The 19,052-nt window shown below is 51.2% G+C and overlaps 2 protein-coding genes across 3 annotated transcripts in view; one reads left to right on the plus strand and one right to left on the minus strand.

Moving 5' to 3' along the window:
• Positions 1-18: 18 nt before the first annotated feature.
• On the plus strand, positions 19-7,435 carry MRM3 (mitochondrial rRNA methyltransferase 3). Its single transcript, XM_019739534.3, is given in 5 exon segments — positions 19-350; positions 598-842; positions 2,889-3,056; positions 5,045-5,560; positions 5,563-7,435. Coding segments are annotated over 5 exon segments (1,260 nt in total). The 5' UTR covers positions 19-45; the 3' UTR covers positions 5,589-7,435.
• Positions 7,436-11,541: 4,106 nt separating this feature from the next.
• Positions 11,542-19,052, minus strand: part of NXN (nucleoredoxin) — a 142,365-nt gene continuing 134,854 nt past the window's right edge. For both annotated transcript variants that reach the window (XM_074320598.2, XM_074320599.2), the window contains exons 6-8: positions 18,162-18,341; positions 16,131-16,255; positions 11,542-13,183 (exon numbers count right to left, since the gene is read on the minus strand). In XM_074320598.2, the coding sequence (XP_074176699.1) occupies positions 13,001-13,183; positions 16,131-16,255; positions 18,162-18,341 (488 nt within the window). In that variant the 3' untranslated portion in view covers positions 11,542-13,000. The remainder of the gene's footprint in view (positions 13,184-16,130; positions 16,256-18,161; positions 18,342-19,052) is intronic.

Raw genomic sequence — 19,052 nt, forward strand, 5'->3', positions numbered from 1 at the left:
TGTCGCCGGCGCGCTTTCGTGACGCAACACACGGCGCAGGGGAAGATGGCGGCGCTGGTGAAGCGCGTGGGGTGGGCCACCCGACCCTTGCTGCCGGTGGTCCAGACTTGGGACTTCGATACGCGGCGCTGGGTCCGAGCGCTGCGGCGGAGCCCCGTGAAAGTGCTGTTTCCCTCCGGACAGGTGGTGGATCGGAAGCCCGGTGCCGGGAAGCAGCCCGGGAAGGCGGCGGCTGAGGCCAGTGCCCATGTGCAGCGACCGAAGCAGGTGCCCCCATCCCAGACGCCCAGCACCTGGGAAGAGTCAGGGCTTCGCTACGATAAAGCTTTACCCGGGGACAAAAGGCTAAGGTGATGTGTGCCTGACATTTGTCGGGTATCCCCTGTCTCTTCCCGCCTCACAGCGGGACCGTAACCTCTTTCCTCCAGTTGGAGTTCTTCCAGTACCAACCGCTAGTTATTATGCACGGAGGGTAGAATTAATATCTTCTTCGGAATCAGTTTGTTTCTGTCTCTGAAGCTCTTTATGTCTGTGAGAACTAGGTGTCTCCGTTACGAGAATGTTGATAATTACTAGTCTTTCTGTTTCCACCCACAGCAATGTAATGACAATAGTTAAGTCCAGGCCATTTCGGGAAAAGCAAGGGAAGATCCTGCTGGAAGGTCGCAGGCTGATTGCAGATGCTCTGAAAGCTGGTGCTGTGCCCAAAGTTTTCTTCTTTAGTCGTCTGGAATACATAAAGGAGCTGCCCCTTGATAAGCTGAAAGGTGTCAGCCTCATTAAGGTGAAATTTGAGGATATCAAGGATTGGTCCGACCTAGTAACACCACAAGGAATAATGGGTCAGTGGTCATACAATGTCACTACAAGTGGAGACCTAGGATTATTTGTTTATACTTGTGTTAAGCCAACAAATTTTATTTAAACCAAATTCAAAATGTTATTGCCTAAACTTTTTTTAGACACCCAGAAAAATAAAGTTCTCAAATCTGTGCATATTACAGTATTTTTAGTGGAAACTGAAGCCAGTTTTTGGTCATTTGTATTATGGCTCTTTTTAGTCCCTAGGAATAACCACTGTTCCTCAAACCTTATGTTTTTAGATCATTTCTTCAACCTTTGTCTAACTAAAAATTAAGAAAATGTTTACCAAAATGTTAGCCCTCCATCTCCAAAACCCAAGCCAGTGTGGTGATACCTTTTGTTGACTCCCTTATTCTAGAAGCAGGTCTCAGCAGTACGCTGCAATTTATTGCCCTGTTTAGTCCATTGAAGAGGAAACCTTGTCTTCACTTGGTTGAATATAACTTAAGGTTTTATGTAACTGTGATGTCGACTAGTTCTTAGAAAGGTTTTTCTAAATATGGAAAGACTAAATTCTTTATACCTTTTTGATGTTGGAATTATAATTAAGATCTGAGAATTAAATGGCAGTAAGTGTAGAGGTTTCCCTTGGATGGTAAGGAATGGTTGGGGCAGGGAGGGTTATCCTCAAGTTTTAATGTTTAGGCCAGGGCCTCTCGTATCCGTTATCCATGTGTATTCCCTGTAATGGGCTCACGGTGAAGCTATTAGGTTGGTGCAAAAGTAATTGAAGTTTAAAAGGTTAAAAAAGTTGCAAAAACTGCAGTTACTTTGGCACCAACCTAACATTAATTGGGAGACAAAATTCTGGGCACCATCTCTTGTTTCTGTAACTCAGCAAGTCACAGAGGTCTGTGCACCTGTGCTCAGAACTCTCCCCTAGGGTGGGGACATGACTATTGAAGTTTTCCGCTCACTCCAAGTAACTACTGTCATTAGCTGCACCTCTCTAATCCCTGCTCCATGCTATGACTATCACTCGTTTTCATCGTACTTGCCACTGGGCATATGTGCTAATGGGGCCAGCCCACCCTGCACTTCTGTAGCCCTTTCATCATTATGACTGCTTTCATCATTTCATGGCTTTTAAATATACATATTATTTAGCGTCTCCTTATCATGTTTTATTTGAGTTGAGAAGGGGGCGGTAAAAGGAAAGAGAGAGAAGATGTAGCACTACCTGTCAGAGTTCAGGCACGTCTCTAAGTATAATCCCACAGTGTGAGTGGGGCTCTGTCATCACTACAGCCTTAGAAGTTAAAGGACTTCAAAGGTTTCCTGCCCCATTGAATGCTCTCCTGGCTATGTGTGACTTAAATGCAGGGTCTTTTTACAGCACACAGGTGCCTGATACTATTCCATCGCCTTCACTGATGGACTAGGTACAGGTATTTATGTGTTCTCTGTGTGAATAAACTGCAATAGCCTGTGGGGAGGGTAGTTTGGCAGTATCTGTGAACATTAAGAGAGCATACATAGCATTTGTCCATTGCCCTGGGGAAATATTTGGACATCTGCATAGAGTTATACAGGGATGTTTATTGCAGGGTTGTTTATAATAGGGCAAATTGAAAATAATCTAAATGTCAGTTAGTTGGGGGAGAGCTAAATAAATGTGGTACATTCACATTACCAAATAACATGCAGCAGTTAAAATAAGGTAGCTCCAAATGTACTGAGATGGTAAGTTCTCCAAGACATGTTATAGAGTTAAATAAGTAGATTATAGAATAGAGTATGATTTTTTTATGTAAAAGAAAGAAAGCACCTGTATATAGGTAGGTGTACATATATGTAGGTAGATGCATAGAATAAGTTCCAAAAGGATACACTCCAAGATTGAAAACAGTTATGTGGGGAGTTGGGGTGGGGGTCACTGGTAGGATTTCATGTTTGAATTTTTTTAGTCAGAATGTATTCGTGTATTACATAATTAAGAATACAGAAAGTGATAAATAAATGAAAAGTCAAATTATTCCCCATGTCCACATCAGACAGGTGAACCACCTGTTTTGTTTCCTCAGGGATTTTTGCCAAACCTGACCATGTTAAGATGGCATACCCAGAGACTCAGCTTCACCATTCACTGCCCTTATTGTTGATTTGTGACAATCTCCGTGACCCTGGGAACCTGGGGACGATTCTGAGATCTGCTGCTGGGGCGGGCTGCAGCAAAGTATTACTCACCAAAGGTAAGAGCGTATGTGACTGGGTGAATTGGGTGGCCGTTTGTAAGGGAGCTGGCTCTACAGGCAGACATACATGGATTTGATTCTTGGATCTGCCCCAGATCTGTGAGCAATATTCTAAGTGTCAGTTTCCTCCTCTGTAAAGTCGATATAATAACAGAATCTACCCAGTAGGGTTGTTTTAAAGATTAAGTGATATGCACATTAAGTACTTAGGTGCCTGGCACACAGTAATTCAGTAAATGTGGATTAGCTTTTAAAATTATTTTGACACCTGCTAGGTTATTAAAGAAAGAACTTAAAATCAATCAGGGAAAGAAATAGATGCCAGTTTGAACACTTGGTTTCAAGTCCTTTAATTAATGATCTTGAGTTCCCAAGTTGTTGGGCATATGGGACCTTTGTAACTCTTGACATTTTGAATCCTGTGAAAGGAATGCTGTCAACAGTATGATTATGAAACCGTGATACGTTTCCCTTCGCCCCACGTGTCAAACACCCCACACACAAATTAGCCTCGTTACATTTCTTTTCTGTCTCCTCTCAGCAGGAATGGGGATTAGTAGGCTTAGTTCTAAACAGGCTCGCCTAACAGTTGGGATGTGCCTAAAATGCCTATAACAACTTGGGGGGAGAGGATCACTCATCACAAACACTCAAGCTACCGTTCAGTGTAAATAGTGGCAGCCATTGCTGAGACTTGCCTGACTTGCTCCTTTGATCTCTTCCCTCTGTCACACCTTGTTGGAGTGTATTTCTCTGCCAGCGTGAGATCTAGGTGCTGGGCTTCTGTTGTCAGGACCTGCTGACCCACCCACTGTTGAGAGCTCTGAAAGCAGGCCTGGCTTTGGAAATGTACCTGTGCACCCAGGCAGTGTGGTTTTCACACTGGTGCTGTGGCTTGTGTAGAAGAGGCAGGGAAAGAGCAGGGAGCACTTGGTGTGGTGTCCAGTATCAGATGTAAGGATGAGGGGGATTTCATCTTGTCGTGTGGTCCCTACAAGTTAGAGGGGAGTTGGGGCCACTCTTAAAAATAACTTGGAATGAGGAGATGGTAGATGGGGTGCCCTCGTCCTGCTGTCTCCCAGCGTGTGGCCCTGGGAAAGGTGGGGTGTCTGCCAATGCACAGAAGTGGCCAGGCTGAGCACTGCCTCTGCAGAAAGAGTAGTTCTCTGTGCCTTCTCACCACGGTGTGAGAGCAGGTGTGTGCCAAGGACGAGGCTGTTCCCTGGCTCTCCCTGGGTCACGTAACTGCCTCCAGTCGAATTTCCCATCTCTAGTGTCTCCTGTTCCAATCCAGATTCAACATTGAAGCCAAATGGGCCTTTCCAAATCATAAACCGGATTCTGTCACCACTTTAAAATCCTTCAGTGGCATTATACTGTCTTCTGGATAAAACTGTCAACTCCTCAGCCTGGCACACCCAGCTTCCTTTAGGTGGGTCCTTGCCTGCCTCCCGTCTCGTCTCCCACCACTCTCCCACCCATTCGTGGGCCTGCTTCACCTTACGTACAGTTCTTGGACTGTGCCCTGTCCCCTTCTGTAACTGTCCTCTGCCTGGGCCTTTTCTCTGACAAGGTCCTACCTGTGAAGATCCAGCCCAGCAGCTTGTGCTCTGGGATGGTTTTCCTCGTAGCCGTGCTTTGTACCAGGGTTTGCTGTTAGCCCTGCTCATGCTGCTGTGTCACAAGCTCCTCGAGGTTAGGAGCTTGAGTGCTCCTGGCATCTCCCGTACAGTGCCTGGCACGCGTGTGGTCAGTGTTGATGGCATGAGTAAAATCTGTGTCGGCACTCGCAGGACTTCCTCCTGCAGTCCCTTAGCTGGACACTGCCCTAATCGGGGAGGCGCAGGTGCCAGCTGTCAGGATGGCCACAACGGGACAGTGTTTTGGGCTTCATCTTCTGATCCAGAACTCATCTGATGTCCTCCAGAGTCCCGTCTCCTGAAAAGGCTGGTAATGTTCATTGGATCCTGTCTTTTATTCTCTAGGCTGTGTGGATGCCTGGGAGCCCAAAGTGCTGCGAGCAGGCATGGGGGCGCATTTCCAGGTGCCCGTCATCAACAATCTGGACTGGGAAGCCGTGCCCAACTACTTGCCCCCCGACACCCGGGTCTACGTGGCGGACAACTGTGGCCTTTATGCCCGGGCCCAGACGTCTAATAAAGCCAGTGATTATGGCTGGGTATGTGACCGACAGCTCTCCAAGTTTCACAAGTATGAGGAAGAGGAGGAGGAGGAGGATCTAGAAACCGGAGCCGGTAAAGGCTGGCTCCCTGAACTTGAGGTCCAGAGTTATGACTTGGACTGGACAGAGGCCCCAGCAGCTGTGGTCATAGGTGGGGAGACCCACGGCGTGAGCCTGGAGTCCCTGCAGTTGGCCGAGAGCACCGGGGGCAAGAGGCTTCTGATCCCTGTCGTGCCCGGTGTGGACAGCCTGAACTCGGCCATGGCCGCCAGCATCCTGCTGTTTGAAGGGAAAAGACAACTGCGCTTACGGGCGGAACATGGAGCAGAGACAGGAGTTACCACTGAGAGGGGACACGGAGGTTAGCCTTTGGTTTGTTTGTCTCCAGCTCCTCCTGCACTGCTAGGAGGCTGGCAGAGTTGGTAACTGGCTTTCTAGGCCAAATTCAGGAGGCAGCAGGTGGGCATGATGCTGTTGTATGATTCTTGGAAAAAGAAGATGTCCCATGTATTTCTGCTTATCCTCAAAAACAACAAAGGTCAGAATTCTTCCTGAGATCTCCCATCTCGCCCAGCTTTTATATACGTAAGAACGCCAGGTGATGGCAGTCAGTAGCTAGCTGTTGTTTTCGGCTTGGCTGTGTCAGTCTCTGCGATTGTTCAGGCTTTGACTTAAACAGCCACTGTGTATGTGTAACATGCTGTTTCCCCACCACGTCTGGTGAAACAGCTGGTAGAAACAGCTGAATTTCATCAGGTGGGTGTACCTCCTTAGCACCTCTGCGGATACCTTTTTGAGGACTCTGTTCAGAAAAGGAGGGAATGGATTTAAAATCATCAGCTTAACTCTGCATCTGTCAGGAAAGCCATATGCTTTTTACCAGCTTCCTGCTATTAGTCCTACTTCATATACAACTTTTGGTTAAATGTAATGAGTCATATGACTTACTTACATGAATCCCCCGTCCTGTGCAGAGGAACAGAACTGCTTAGGCAAATGCCAACATTCCTGGCTGCTGTGAACAGAAAGCTCCTTCCAGGGGAGAGAGGCCGAGGTTCTGAAGATGAGAGCTTGGGCCTACAACTCCAGTAAGACCCTGCTGTTCTTCTCTCAACCCTCCAGGGGACCAGGGCAAGCTGGGTCCTTACCTACAAGGTGCCAGCTGGGACGTAGCCAGGGACATGAGGGCAAATGCAGATGGTAAGCACTGTGTTTTAAATCACGGTGGGAAGGGGGTGCGTGGGACTGGAGTGGGGGACCTATTTCAAGCAGTGCTTTGGCAACCACAGAGAATGTGGTTGGAGCTGAGGACGGTACTAGCAGTGGAATTTCACCACATCCCTTCAATACCGTGGCTCCTTTACTGATCAGGATTCCTTGGGAGCCCTTCAGCTGCTCATTCCAAGGAGGCTGAGTTGCCGGCATGCCCAAGAGAAATCGTGCCCCCCCCCCCCTCCTTCCCCATCGGCTCCACCAGCTCCCTGGCAAAACTTCCTGTCAAGAGAACCAAAAGATCAAGCATGACTCGTGCCCCAAGTGGCAGGGTGGGATTGCTTTGGCGTGTTTGAGGGGAGGGGTTTTTGCAGGAACAGTCTGGTTGGCTATGTTCTCACAGGCTGACCAGCCAGAGCGGCTGCTCTGGTGCCCCGCTGGTCTGACCCTGCCCAGGGCTCCACACAGATGTCTGATGTAAGCAGCCCACCGATTGTTCTTGAGACGGGCAGCTTTTAGAAAGTAGATGAGGGGCGGCCGGTTGGCTCAGTTGATTAGAGCGCAGTGCTCATAACACCAAGGTCACTGGTTCGATTCCCACATGGGCCAGTGAGCTCTGCCCTCCACAACTAGATTGAAAACAAGGACTTGATTTGGAGCTGATGGGTCCTGGAAAATCACATTGTTCCCCAATATTCCCCAATTTAAAAAAAAGAAAGTAGATGAGCCCACAAAGGCTGGGGCCTAGCCTGCCAGCTTCACAGCCATGATGCTAAGTCTGGGAGGCAGCCCAGAGAACTGGACCACTCGAATCTATCAACATTTGGTCTCTCAACACCTTGGAAAAATACTAAAGAATTAAATCACTAAAAGGAAGCGCGTGCCTTTCCAGTATGAAACCCATCTCCTGCAGTCTTTGTCCTAGGCTTGCCGTTCCCGCTGATTTTTATTACAAAATAAAAGTCAATGAAAGAACAACAAACCTTCCACTTGTCCTTGTTCAGAAAAACAAAGCAATGCAAAACCGTATACCTGGCAAGTAATTCTACGCCCAGCTTATCCTGGGTGTAAGGAAAGAAACATATCCCATTCACGTTATAGTCAGTGTTTATATGCCATGCCCTGTGACTTCCTTTTGTATTTTTTTGTGGGGATTTAACCGAGGGGCAGGCCAATTTCCCTTTCAAATGACTACAGGGGAAGCAAGCGGTCAAGTTCTTGTTTGTCGAGTGATACTGGAAAAGCTCTATCTTCAATTCTCGATTTTGAGGCCAACATTTGTCCTATCACCATTTCCCCAGGAAATAAGAATAAGAACTGAGCAGCATATGACAAGCAAAACTGCTTGGCCGAAAGCCGCGGTCAGGTTGGCCAAGCTGCCGGTTGCCTTTGTGCTGAGCGTGGCTGTAAAGATTTTTGCCACGAGGTGGCAGCCACGCCTCAAAACCACTCCCAACCCTGAATGGACGGATGGGGATTTTTCCTGGATTTAAATGGAAAAGGGTGGAGTCAAAAGTCTCCCTCCACCACAGGCGTCTTGCAAGCCACTTACCCTCAGAGGTGCTAAAGTAGGAGGCCCATTGGTTTGTCACTCATTTAGCAGAATCTGAAGTATAGGAGGACACTGGACCAAAAGAGGGAGAAAATGCACAGAAATGGGAAGTGGCTACAGAAAAAACAAAACAACTTTTCCCTTTGAATGAAGCCCTCTGGGAAAGCAGCTTTGGGTGGTGCTGATGTCCCCTGCCACGTGGGAACCCTTGACTTTGAGCTTTGGGGCAGGAAGAGCTGAAACCTCTTCCCCCAGTCACAGCTGCTAGCTCCTGGTTAGAATCTGTTATTGAGACCCAAAAGATGAACAAACCTCAGGACTGGTTCCGCCTGGGACCTACCACTTGCCCCAGGGTTAACAGCGACACCAAATGTCACCACCATCCAAGCTGAGCTGCTTTTAGCTCCACTTGTGTCATTCTGCTACCCAAACCACAGAAACCGCATTTCCCCCAGGGTCCCACAGCTGGTGCTGAAAACCACCTGGGGCTCCCCTCCTGGCCAAGCTGTTTCTGCCCTCCTGCAGGAGCAGACCTCACTGGCTTACCTTTAAATTTTTGTTTTAGGAAACATGTAGACACCTTTAAACTCCGAGATCTTATTTTGTCGATTTTCATCAATACACAAAGGTCATAAGCTAGAAGCCAAAATAATGGCTGCGCCAGGACGACTATTCTGGACGACTTGGTCTCTGAACCGGGTTCCCAGGTTACACTGGAGCATCCGAGAGCGGCTGCAAACCGAGTCCTCACTGAAGCGGGTGCTGCTGCTCAAAGGCCAAGTATGGCTGAGAAGTCTTGAGTACGTTATGGGCCGTATCGCTTGTTATTACATTTATTTCACAGGGAAGAGCTACTTTTTTCAGTTGAAGCCTAATAGGTGGAAAGGGCCATCGCCAAAGCTGCTTCCTCGAAATGCAAGAAGGGAACAAAGGTTGGGGAGGCAACGCAGCTGCTGCGGGGTCTGGCCTCCCAGCCTCCCGTGCACCAATTTGATGGGAAGTGAGGACACATGCTGACTGCAAGCTGGTACTGTGGCTCGTGATTGGTTGGGCATTCCCATATCCTCTGATGGCCAAAGGGGATTCATTTTCTTGGCCCTGGTCCTAAGATCCTGCCTCCTACTGTATCCTAGTTCGGGCTTGGGTGGGTGGTTTATTTGTGTGAGGCAGGAACGCCCACGAATCCAGACTTGAGCTGTCTGTCTCCTTTGGGCTTCCCACTGGCCTGCAGGCCTGGGGACAGAGGCTTTCATGCCTTGACAGATTATTTAATGGAAATCCAACTGACCCTCAGAACAAGTCCAACCCAAATCTAATAACATTTCCTGGCATAGGAAGTATTCCAAACATTAAGAGGGTGAGACATACTTATGCCTTGAAAATGAAGCGTATTTCCTTCATGCTTTCACATACAGAGCATGCTCAGAATATCCTAATGTCATATTTCCCCCAGTAGAAGGAGAAACCCCAACCATAAAGCAGACCCAATATACAATTTTCCTACATACAAGCCTTTTGTTTCGTGGAAAATATTTCACCCATTGCACACGCACCATGAGCACCAATAATGAAGCTCATAAACAACAGCCATTTGTCCCCCAAAGCATTTTCCCAGGAGCTGCCTGCCCGGAAGAAAGCAGGGGGTGCGCTTGTCCCTGTTGGTATTAGCTCAGGGACGTGGGCTCAGTGCTCACGTGGACACAGCCAATTCGGGGTGAACTTGAAAGCTGCCCAAGCCCAGGCCTCCGGTCAGACCTGTTCGCACAGCAGCGCCCAGAGGCCAGCTGTGGAGGGCATGGCCAAGCCTCCCCACAGCCTGTGCTGCGGTGGCGTTCCGGTGCTCCGGGGCGGGCTCGGGCCTGCCCAGGCCAGCCAAGGGAAATGACACTGCACAGAAGGCGTGCAGGCCCATGCCTGCGTGACGGGAGGGGCTGGGCCCCACACTCGTCAGGTCCCTCCCAGCGCTACAATTCCAGCGCACGGCATTTCCACACGTGCATGCGCCCCCACGTGGTTTTCTCCCTAAGGTGACAATGCAACAGCTTATTAGATCCGCCGGATCTGTTCCTGGACCATATCCTACTTTGTCTTGACATCATTGCAGAATTCAGTTTGCTGCCCCAGAACCAGGCAGCAGGAGGAGAGAACAGCTTTTCAGTGTCTTTAATTAGGCAACAGGAGAAAACAAAGTCTGGCTGAAAATCACCACGCAAAGCTTGGCTGATGCCAAAAAAGCAGGACTGGCTCCATGTGCTCAGATAAGGGAGAGCCATTGATTTTGAGGACACACTTGGGGGAGGGGGTGCATAGCAGGCGGCAACCTCACTCCTGGAAAGGAAGCTGGTTTTCAGTCGCCCTCTGTAACACCAATACCGAACCAGTAAAACAATAAAATAAAAAGAAAAAGAAAATCTCATCGCTTGTGAAAATGGCTAGAATCAGATCTGGAAATCATTGTGAACACAAACCTGGAACCCCAGGGTGGCATTTTTACAGCCACCACCCTGCCTCCACCTGCAGGGCATGGTTTCCTTAGCTGTTGTCGGAAGCCCTTGAATATACCACAGCTGGTGTTTTAACCTGCTTTCAATTAGCGACAAGCATTTTAAGGTATTTTGGAGCTGCTTAATGGAAATTAAGAAGCCACCCACTTCGTCTGCATCAATTACCTTTCAGATCGGCGATTTCACAGGCACTGGTGAAGTGATCCTCCCCGGCATTTCCTCCTAACGTCGCCACTATATAAACGCAGAGCACCTTTTCCAGTAAACCTTCCCACTGAACTAATCTACACACCCACTCAAAGGGAATTCTGGCATCGAGGATCCAGCTGGCATTCGTGGCAGGTAGTTCAGTCAGCCAAATGACCTAGTTTTTCTGCTGCCATGACATGACTTACAGGGTCTCCTCACTGGACTATGTTCCTTCTGCCAAGAAGATCAGTAGCTACCAAGAGAGACCACCTTTCTGTTTCCTCCAAGGTCATCACGATATAGGGCACAGACAGAAACCCTGCCCATCTTCCAAGCAAGGTCAGCCTCACCTCGTCCCCACATCCAATCACCCTGCAAGGGAGACACTGGCAGGGTGACAGTGGCAGGGTTTCAGGGTCTTCAACTATATTCCCAGTCTTCACTGGGAGACCCATTGGGGTGCCTCGTGTTTCCTCCCTGGCCTTCTCAGGCTTCAGAGCACATGCTCCCCTGTAGGGAGGGAACGAATGAGCCCTGAGGGTCCACAAGGATGTCTGTCATCTGAGAATCCAGCCTCCGCAAGGGCAAGTTCAAACAGGAGCGATGGCGGCCAGAGCTCTGGTGTTCTAATCCAAATGAACTCTCTGGCTTCTGGAGGATGTGACAGATGACCAGGTTAGGTCTCAGGGTTCTCGAAAACTCTGACACATAGCTACCAGGTAGCCAGCGAAAGTCCAAAGGATCTCGTGAGTCCCTCCTCCCTTCACTGCCCACCTCCTAAGAGAGCACAGCGTCACAAGAAAAAGATTTTTGTTATTAGGACAGAAAAGGCCAACTGATGGGTAACATCCAGAGATGCCTGCTTTTATTTCTTACTAGGTGATTGCATTTCAGGCTGGTGACATCAAGTAACAGTCTAATTACCAACTAATTTTGTACCTCCGAAACTACAAATCAACAATCCAATTCGGCAAGGAGCAATGGTGTTACAGCTAATTGGGGGGGCTGGGTTTTCCAAAAAAATGGGCTTGTTTGGCAGAGTGCTGTGAAGTGGAGCCAAGGGTAAGGCCTGGAATTATTTAAAGACACTGACACCGGGTTGAGATAGGCTAAAACCCTGCAAATCCCTAGGTGAAGCCCTCCGTCCCAAATCCTTAGAACACAGGCGTTCTTTTCCTTTTTGTGATCAGTTCTGCCAAAGAAGGAGCCAAACTCCCTGGGTCTAGCAGACTGGATCCAAGGCCTACTCTTTCTTCATTGCCGTGTCCTCTGCCCTCATTCCCACCCTAGGGCATAGCTCTTTTACTGCAGGTTCTTAGGGAAAAGCTAGGCTTCTGGTAATTTGTTGTCTCTTTTTAAGTTCTGCTCTGAAAACAAAAGAGAATGACAGGGGTCACCCAAGATAGGTATAGGCACATCAGCAGCGCCCCCGCGGCCCCAGGCCCAGAGCTGGGCTGGGTCAGAGGTCTGGCTGGCGAGGAGGTGCTGCTCCCAGAAACAGGGCCGAGTGCATCTTCCTGGGAAGATGTCCAAGGGGAAAGAATTTATTAACAAAATTCCAAGCTAGCAGGGGCTGTTTGTATAAGACAGAAACTTAGAGAAGGTCAAGATCAAGGAAGAGAGATAAGGAAGGAATGAGAAGCTCTTCTCACATAGTAGGAGCTCAATCAAAGGCAGCAATTACTCCATGAATCATTACCGTAGCTCCTCTTTTCCGCACCAGAAAAGAACACCAGTTTCCTTTGAGATCTGGAGATCCCCTGCCCAAGAACTGACTGACAAGTTAGTGTTTCTCCCTCAGACCAAGACAGACCACGTCACCCAGGAATGGAAGTTCTCACCAGCAGCTCTAAGCTGAGGCCTGACAAAGCCGTGGCCCTTTTCCTGCCCCACCTGTGTCACTGAGCTGTCAGCTCTGCGTGTGCGCGCTGACACCAGAGCCAGAGCACCGATGCACTGTCCCCTTCATGCCCACTCGGCAGAAGAACACCCTGGCAAATACTCAGTCACCAAGGGCTGGTGACTGAGAGTGACGCAGCCCCAGCTCTGGCCGGGTTACGGCAGCTCCGTGAGTCCCCAGCAGAGTCTCCAAACCTGGTGGGTTCTTCTGCTGCTGAGAGGGTGCACACCCTAGGGTGCTAGTGAGGAGTTAATGCAGAAAACAAGGCACCACAGAGAGGTTGGACACTTGGGTTGTGTGATTTGGGACACGCTGGAAAAGTCCATGGGTGGAGGGAAGGAAGGGGAGGAGGAGGAGGAGGAGATTGAGTTTTAAATAACGTCTCACGAGGCTGGAGCCCCACTAGATGGGCTCTGGTTTGAGCTTTTCTGCTAGGAAGTCATTCACAAAGGCCTCCACAATGGCAGGGGTGATCTCCTCCACGTCCATCACGTACTTGGCCCGGGCTGACATGTCCAGAATGGTGAGCAAAGGGGCAGCCTCAGGCAGGTTGGTATAATCTCGCAGGGAATCAGTCATGTCATCCTGGAAGTCACCAGAAGGGAGAGAACGAGTAAGTTTTCAAGAAAGGGTCGCGTCCCCTGGGCCCAGGCTCCCCAGATTCCATCATGACCCTGAAGAGTTGGCCCCCTCCAGGAAAGATGCGCTGAGAATGGGGAGCAGTGGACCCTGCGCTGCCTCGTTCGGAAAGTTCTCTCTGCATCACCAAAACCCTCCAGGCAAGACTTTATTAGCACGGAAGCAACTTTAATGGGTCCTCTGCTTTGTCAAGATGTGATGTCCTTTGATTACTTACTTTTGCAATCAGCTCTCAATCGTTTGTGGCCCGAGGCCAATTTGGACTTAAGCTCTGGAATGTTTTTAAGCAGAATTGCCCCCACCCCACCTCTATGGTTTCAGGGGGCAGGAGTCACACAGCCAGTTAGGAAGACAGAGCTACCAAAGTTTACACGGGTCGCTGTATTTATCTGAGCGGGAAATCTGAGCCAGAAATTGGTACTTTATTACATATTCCCAGTGACTGTCCAGGAGAATTTCCCTAATACCAGATGTAGCATTATTAAGTATAAAGGCAAACACAGAAAGACAAGGAGAAAGATTTGTAAGGGAGCAACCCTTTGAGTTGACCTTTTCCACTGTCAGTCCTTGTTTGGTAGGTAACAGAAAAGGGACTCTACATATCCATCCCGAGCTGGTCTCACTATACAATGTGCAATATTCTAAACTGAATGGAAAGACGTGAGTTGCCTTGCAGAGAAAGGACGTAGGGTATTCCTGGCCTTACATGACGGCGAGCAGGAGGCATTAAATGTACAGCTCATTGGTTTCTAAGACTAAAAACATTCCTTTCATAAAGGGCAAAGACTTAGATTATTAGTGATTGTCTATTTCCCTGCCCAGAATGCTGGGTGAGTCACTGTCTCTGGCACGTTCACCCAAATCAGTCCCTCCGTATTGGTTAATAAACAATCTTCATGATACACAGAGGGAGACACCTGGACAAATACTGTACATAGAATTCCCACTGCCTCCCCTCCCTCTCCCTGTGAGCAAACCACAGGGAGATAAATATTAATGCCTATTAAGGTTTCAGAAGGGAAGACTTCTGCCCATCAGAGCAGGCAGGATCAAGACAAATGAGGGTCCCCCTTAGCCCTGGGTGGAACATGAGAGGGCCAGAGTGCGGGCTCAGAGGCTCAGTAAATGCCTGAGGTTCTAGCGCCCCCTGCCCACCACTGTTCCATATTGCCTAGCTTCTGAGCACGAGGACGGAGAACTGGACCAAAGCACAGCCAAGGCCAAGAGCCCAGGTGAAATGCACAGGACGGACGAGGTGGCCAGGTGGGGAACGAGCCGTGGATGACCCCAGCTCCTCTGTCCAACTTCCTGGTCCAGGCATCCTTCCCTCTGGGCCTGGGCCCGTCCATCTGCCGGACCACAAGGACAAAAGGAGCAGAGCTCTGCTGCTGGAATCACACCCACCCCCGTTCACGTCTCTCTCTGCCATCTTAGTGTGTGACTTTGGAAAGTCACTTCTCTGAGCCCAGGTCTTGTGCCCTCTACGGTGGATTTAATACCAGCTCACCTGGGGCTAGGTGAGGCGTGAGGGCCAGCCAGCACACACAGTCCAGCTGACCAGACCCAGCGTGGTCTCGCCCTCTCTGAGCCTCACTTTCCTCATCTGTCAAAACATAATGATTATGTCTCCAGCCACAGAGGTGGGGACAAATAGGACGGTGCAGGAGAAGCACTTGGCTTGGTGCCTGGTATATAGAAAACCTGCAAATGCTCCTTTTCAGCCACATTTCTACAGCAGTGACTGGAGCTCTCCAGCCCCACCCTCGCCCCGGCTCAGCCCTCTCCGTTCTGAACCCATCTTTTCTCAGAGCCATTCGAAAGGGCTTAGAGTTGAATCAATTCAGCGCAGCCTCTATTTGTGCTTTGTGTGGAGCAGGCTCGTGTAGCCCCAAGGCAGGGCCCTGTGAACCCGCTTTGTTCCCTCTACCCCACGGCCAAGCAGGGAGACTTCAGCTGCCTGCGAGGGGCCCAGCATGGCTTAGCAGGGGTGCCTATTGACGTGATGAATGGGTGATGGTCCAGGGTTTCTGGCTGTCGCTGCCTCTCCTGGGATCCAAACACAGCGTGAAACGAGCATGGGGCTCTGACCAACTGGGTACAAAAGGGTGGAAGGAGGGCAGGGGTGCTGCTAAAAGTGTGTCTGTCAATAACCAGCTTATGGTGAGTGCCTGGTCATGGGGGGGGGGGGTCATGGCGGTGGAGCGTGCATGGAGGATGGCTCTTGGGGGTGGGCTCCGAGGTAGAGGGTCTGTGCCCATCACAGCCATCTTGCAGAGATTCCCCTTGGGGGAGGCAGGTACCTGGCAGAGGTGGCCCAACTGAAGGGCCCGGCCTTCTCACCCTGTGAAAAGTCCTCTAACCCAGCTCACGGCATAGGTGTTGGGTGAAAGAGAGGGATGTTAGCAGTTTCCAACCTCAGCACTCTCCCTGGGCTGGCTGGGTAACTGCAGGTCAGAGCTGGGGCCCCCAGCAGGATCCCTGTAATGGGAAAACCCACTTTGCAGGCTGGTGCAAAGGGACTAACCAAGGAGACAGCGTGCAAAGCATCGAGGGTCTGGTTTGGACCGAGCCCCAAGGACACGTGTGTTGCTCATGATCTGTCACTCTCCCCAGCGGCGACGTGGGACACACGCACGAGGGGCTATCTCCTGGGTGGGGGGGCATCCTGCTGCTATGGGGCTGCTGAGTGAGGATGGATGATGGACGAAGGGAGCAGCAGGGCAGGAACTGGTTTTCCATGACTCAGGATGACACACCCTTTCACGCCACATTTGTCTGTGGGCGCTCCCAGAAGCAACTGTCACCCCAGACCCCATGGCCCCTTCAAACATCCCCCAAAGCCCATCACGGTCGTTCTAACAGTCGGCCCTCAGACCGGCCCCGGGGCGCTCACCTCCCCTGCCACGAAGAACAGAAGCGGCGCCTCCTCCTCTTTGGCTTTGTACTTGGCAATGATCTTCTCGGCTATTGGCTGAATCAGCTGCTTGGCTGCCTCCGACTCCCCATCATCCTCAGAATCTGTGACGGGGAGAGAAAGACATGAAGAAGCACAATGGCTTGTCAAAGAGTGGTGCCCCCTGGGGCACACATCTGGGCAGCCCCTGAGTGGAGGAAGAACTTTCCCGGGGACACAGGCCTCGCCTCCCGGGTGCACGAAGGTGGGATGCGTCTGCTCACTTGCTCGCACGGCGCCTCCTGCACCACGCCCCTGACTGAGGAGCACTGATGCCCCAGGTAAACGTGAGCCTTGGCACTGAATTCTTCACAAACCCACCTTGGAAGCCGAGCTTCCCCTAAGCCAGGACCTGAGATCCTGGTAGATTTTCTCTCAATCACAGAATGAGATGCTACAACCTCAGATCTCGGATTTCCTAAGGAAAATGGCAGAACTTCTGGTGGGTAGGGCTGTGGTCTGGTCAGCAGCTTTGTGGCAGTGGGGAGGCACAGCTGGCAGCCAGACTCAGCTGATGGCATGGAAACCACCCACTCGGGCTCCCGAGAGCCCCCTACGGGGCATCTCTTGCCTCCCGTGAAACAGCAGTATGAAAGCAGCCACAAGCGGGGAGGGGCGGCCCTCACTCCTGCTGGACCCTATAACTGAGAGCAAGAGAAACACCCTCAAGAGTGGCAGCGTGGGGTGTGGGGAAGCAGGTGCCAGCAGATGCTTTTCCCCCAGAAATGCCACACCACCCGAGTCCTGTAGTGTGCAGACTCTGCAGGAAACGCTCTAGACCAGGGGTGTCCAAGCTTTTTTCAACATTTTTCACCAAGGGCCATATGAGGTAAAATAGACAAACAGCGGGCCACTCACTTGAGGTGAAGTACATATTGCCTCACCTGGTTTATTTAAGTAAACTAAATATATTTTTGGAATTTGCTGCGGGCCAATTAACAATGGATTGCGGACCACAGTTGGCCCAGGGGTCGCAGTTTGGACACCCCTGCTCTAGACACACATCTAATCAGTGGACCCTGTTTCCACATCTGCAGATGGCCAGTGAGATTCCCAATTGTCCCTCAGTTCAGAATTGTTTCCCAGGCCCCAGGATATGGGTGTGGGAGCCTGCAGCAGGCAGGAAAGCCCCAAGGCCGTCCTGTCTCTCCCCAGGGCCTCTGTCCTCAAAGCACGAAGCGCTGGACCAGCCAGCAAATCAGTTTGCTTAAGAATTCCCGGGTCTGCATATTGGCTTCTCCCCACCCCCTGCCCCGCCAGAAGCCCCCCCCCCACCAGACTTTCAGAGAATGGGGGTAGGACGTTACCCATATCCCCTGACCCCCTTCAGTGAAGTGGGTATGGCAGCACCTCAGCCATGATCCTAGTATCCCAAATTATTTTGAGTTGGAGCTGAGCAACAAGACCCAAGGCCGAGGGTGAGGTGGCCCTTGGCAGCAGTTGCTCCGTTTGAACGAGGAATCAGGGTTACCCCATGGGCCTGCAGGGAGCTGAGAGTAAATGTTCCTGTGTCCTCCTGACCCAACACTGAGCACCAGAGTGGGCGAGCCAGGGGAGGCTCAGATGCGGCCTGAGGCTGGGGCAGCTGGTCAGGACACAGGTGATCCGCAGAAGCAGCGCTGGGTAAGCCTGGGCCGAGCCGGCGCGGCCCCTGCAGCTGCTGTGCATGCAGCCCCGCCTCCTCCCTACCATGTGTCTGTTCATCGGGGGCCCAGGGCATCTCTGGGCCTGACCTATTCTTCCCAGCTGGCAGTTGGGAGCAGCTAGGAAGGAAAGCACAGCGGCAACTCCCAGAACACCTCCCACAGGGGGAGAGCCATGAATAAATCATTGGGGTCAAAAGCAAGGCTGTTGGGAGAGACAAAGGACCAGCCCCTGCATTGTTCCGTGACCAAAAGAGGCTGTGGGACAGACACACACCCCCCAGAAGAGTCTGCCCTGCGGCCCTGGGGTCCCCACTGAGCTTCATACCTACAAAAAGGACGAGGCAGGGGCCCTCGTTGAGCTGCACGGCGTTGGAGTCGGAGAGCTCCAGCACGGGCTTGGGGTGCCAGGGGAACTCCCGGCAGTCCTCGTCGTTCAGCACCTCGACCCGCCCCTGCCGCGTGATCACCTCCCCCTGCGGGTCCAGCACGATGAGGGTGGGGATGCCTGCAAAAGAGAGAGCTCACTTGGCCACAGGCCCCAGCAGGAACGGCCAGCTCCTTCCCCCAGTTCACGGGAGAACCCAGGACAAGATACAGGCTCAGGATTAAGAGTCAGAAAGCCCTGGGATGGAATCCAGGCTCAGCCGCAGAAGAGCCACAGAATTCCCTTGGGTCTGTGTGCAACTTCTCCGTGCACCCCTGAGCGAGTCCGTTCACCCCTCTGGGCCTCATATCCTCTCCTGCTAAATGGCGGGTGTACTGCAGTTCCTATCTTATCCCACGATGTAAGATCCATGAGTTGTGCATTTAAAGCACTTCACACAGGGTCTTGGCACATGGAAGCAATTATCCCAAAGAAGATCCCAAACAGACCCCAAAGAAGCAAGAGCCGCTCCCCCCACCTGCCAGGAGTCTAACACCTAACAGAGGTGGTGTAAAAATATGCTCCCAGGTAGCGCGCGTCCTTGTTACAGATGCACCGACCAACCATGCGATGGGTGTCCTCGCACAGACAGAAGCGCCCCCCTCACCCCCAGTGTGAGCACAGCGGGGGGCCGGTTTCAGGAAGGAGCCTGGAGCAGGGGCGGCCACAGTAGAACAGGAAGGGGACTGCCAGCTGCCAGCAAGCCAGAATCCCCACCCCCAATCTCCAGCCTGCTGTCTGGGGAGGTTCCAATACCCGCTCTGAGGGGGACAGTCCCTGGAGGGAGCATGC

Source organism: Rhinolophus sinicus, chromosome 12, assembly GCF_057876585.1.
Source record: "Rhinolophus sinicus isolate RSI-liver-muscle chromosome 12, RSI-T2T, whole genome shotgun sequence".
Lineage (NCBI taxonomy): Eukaryota > Metazoa > Chordata > Mammalia > Chiroptera > Rhinolophidae > Rhinolophus > Rhinolophus sinicus.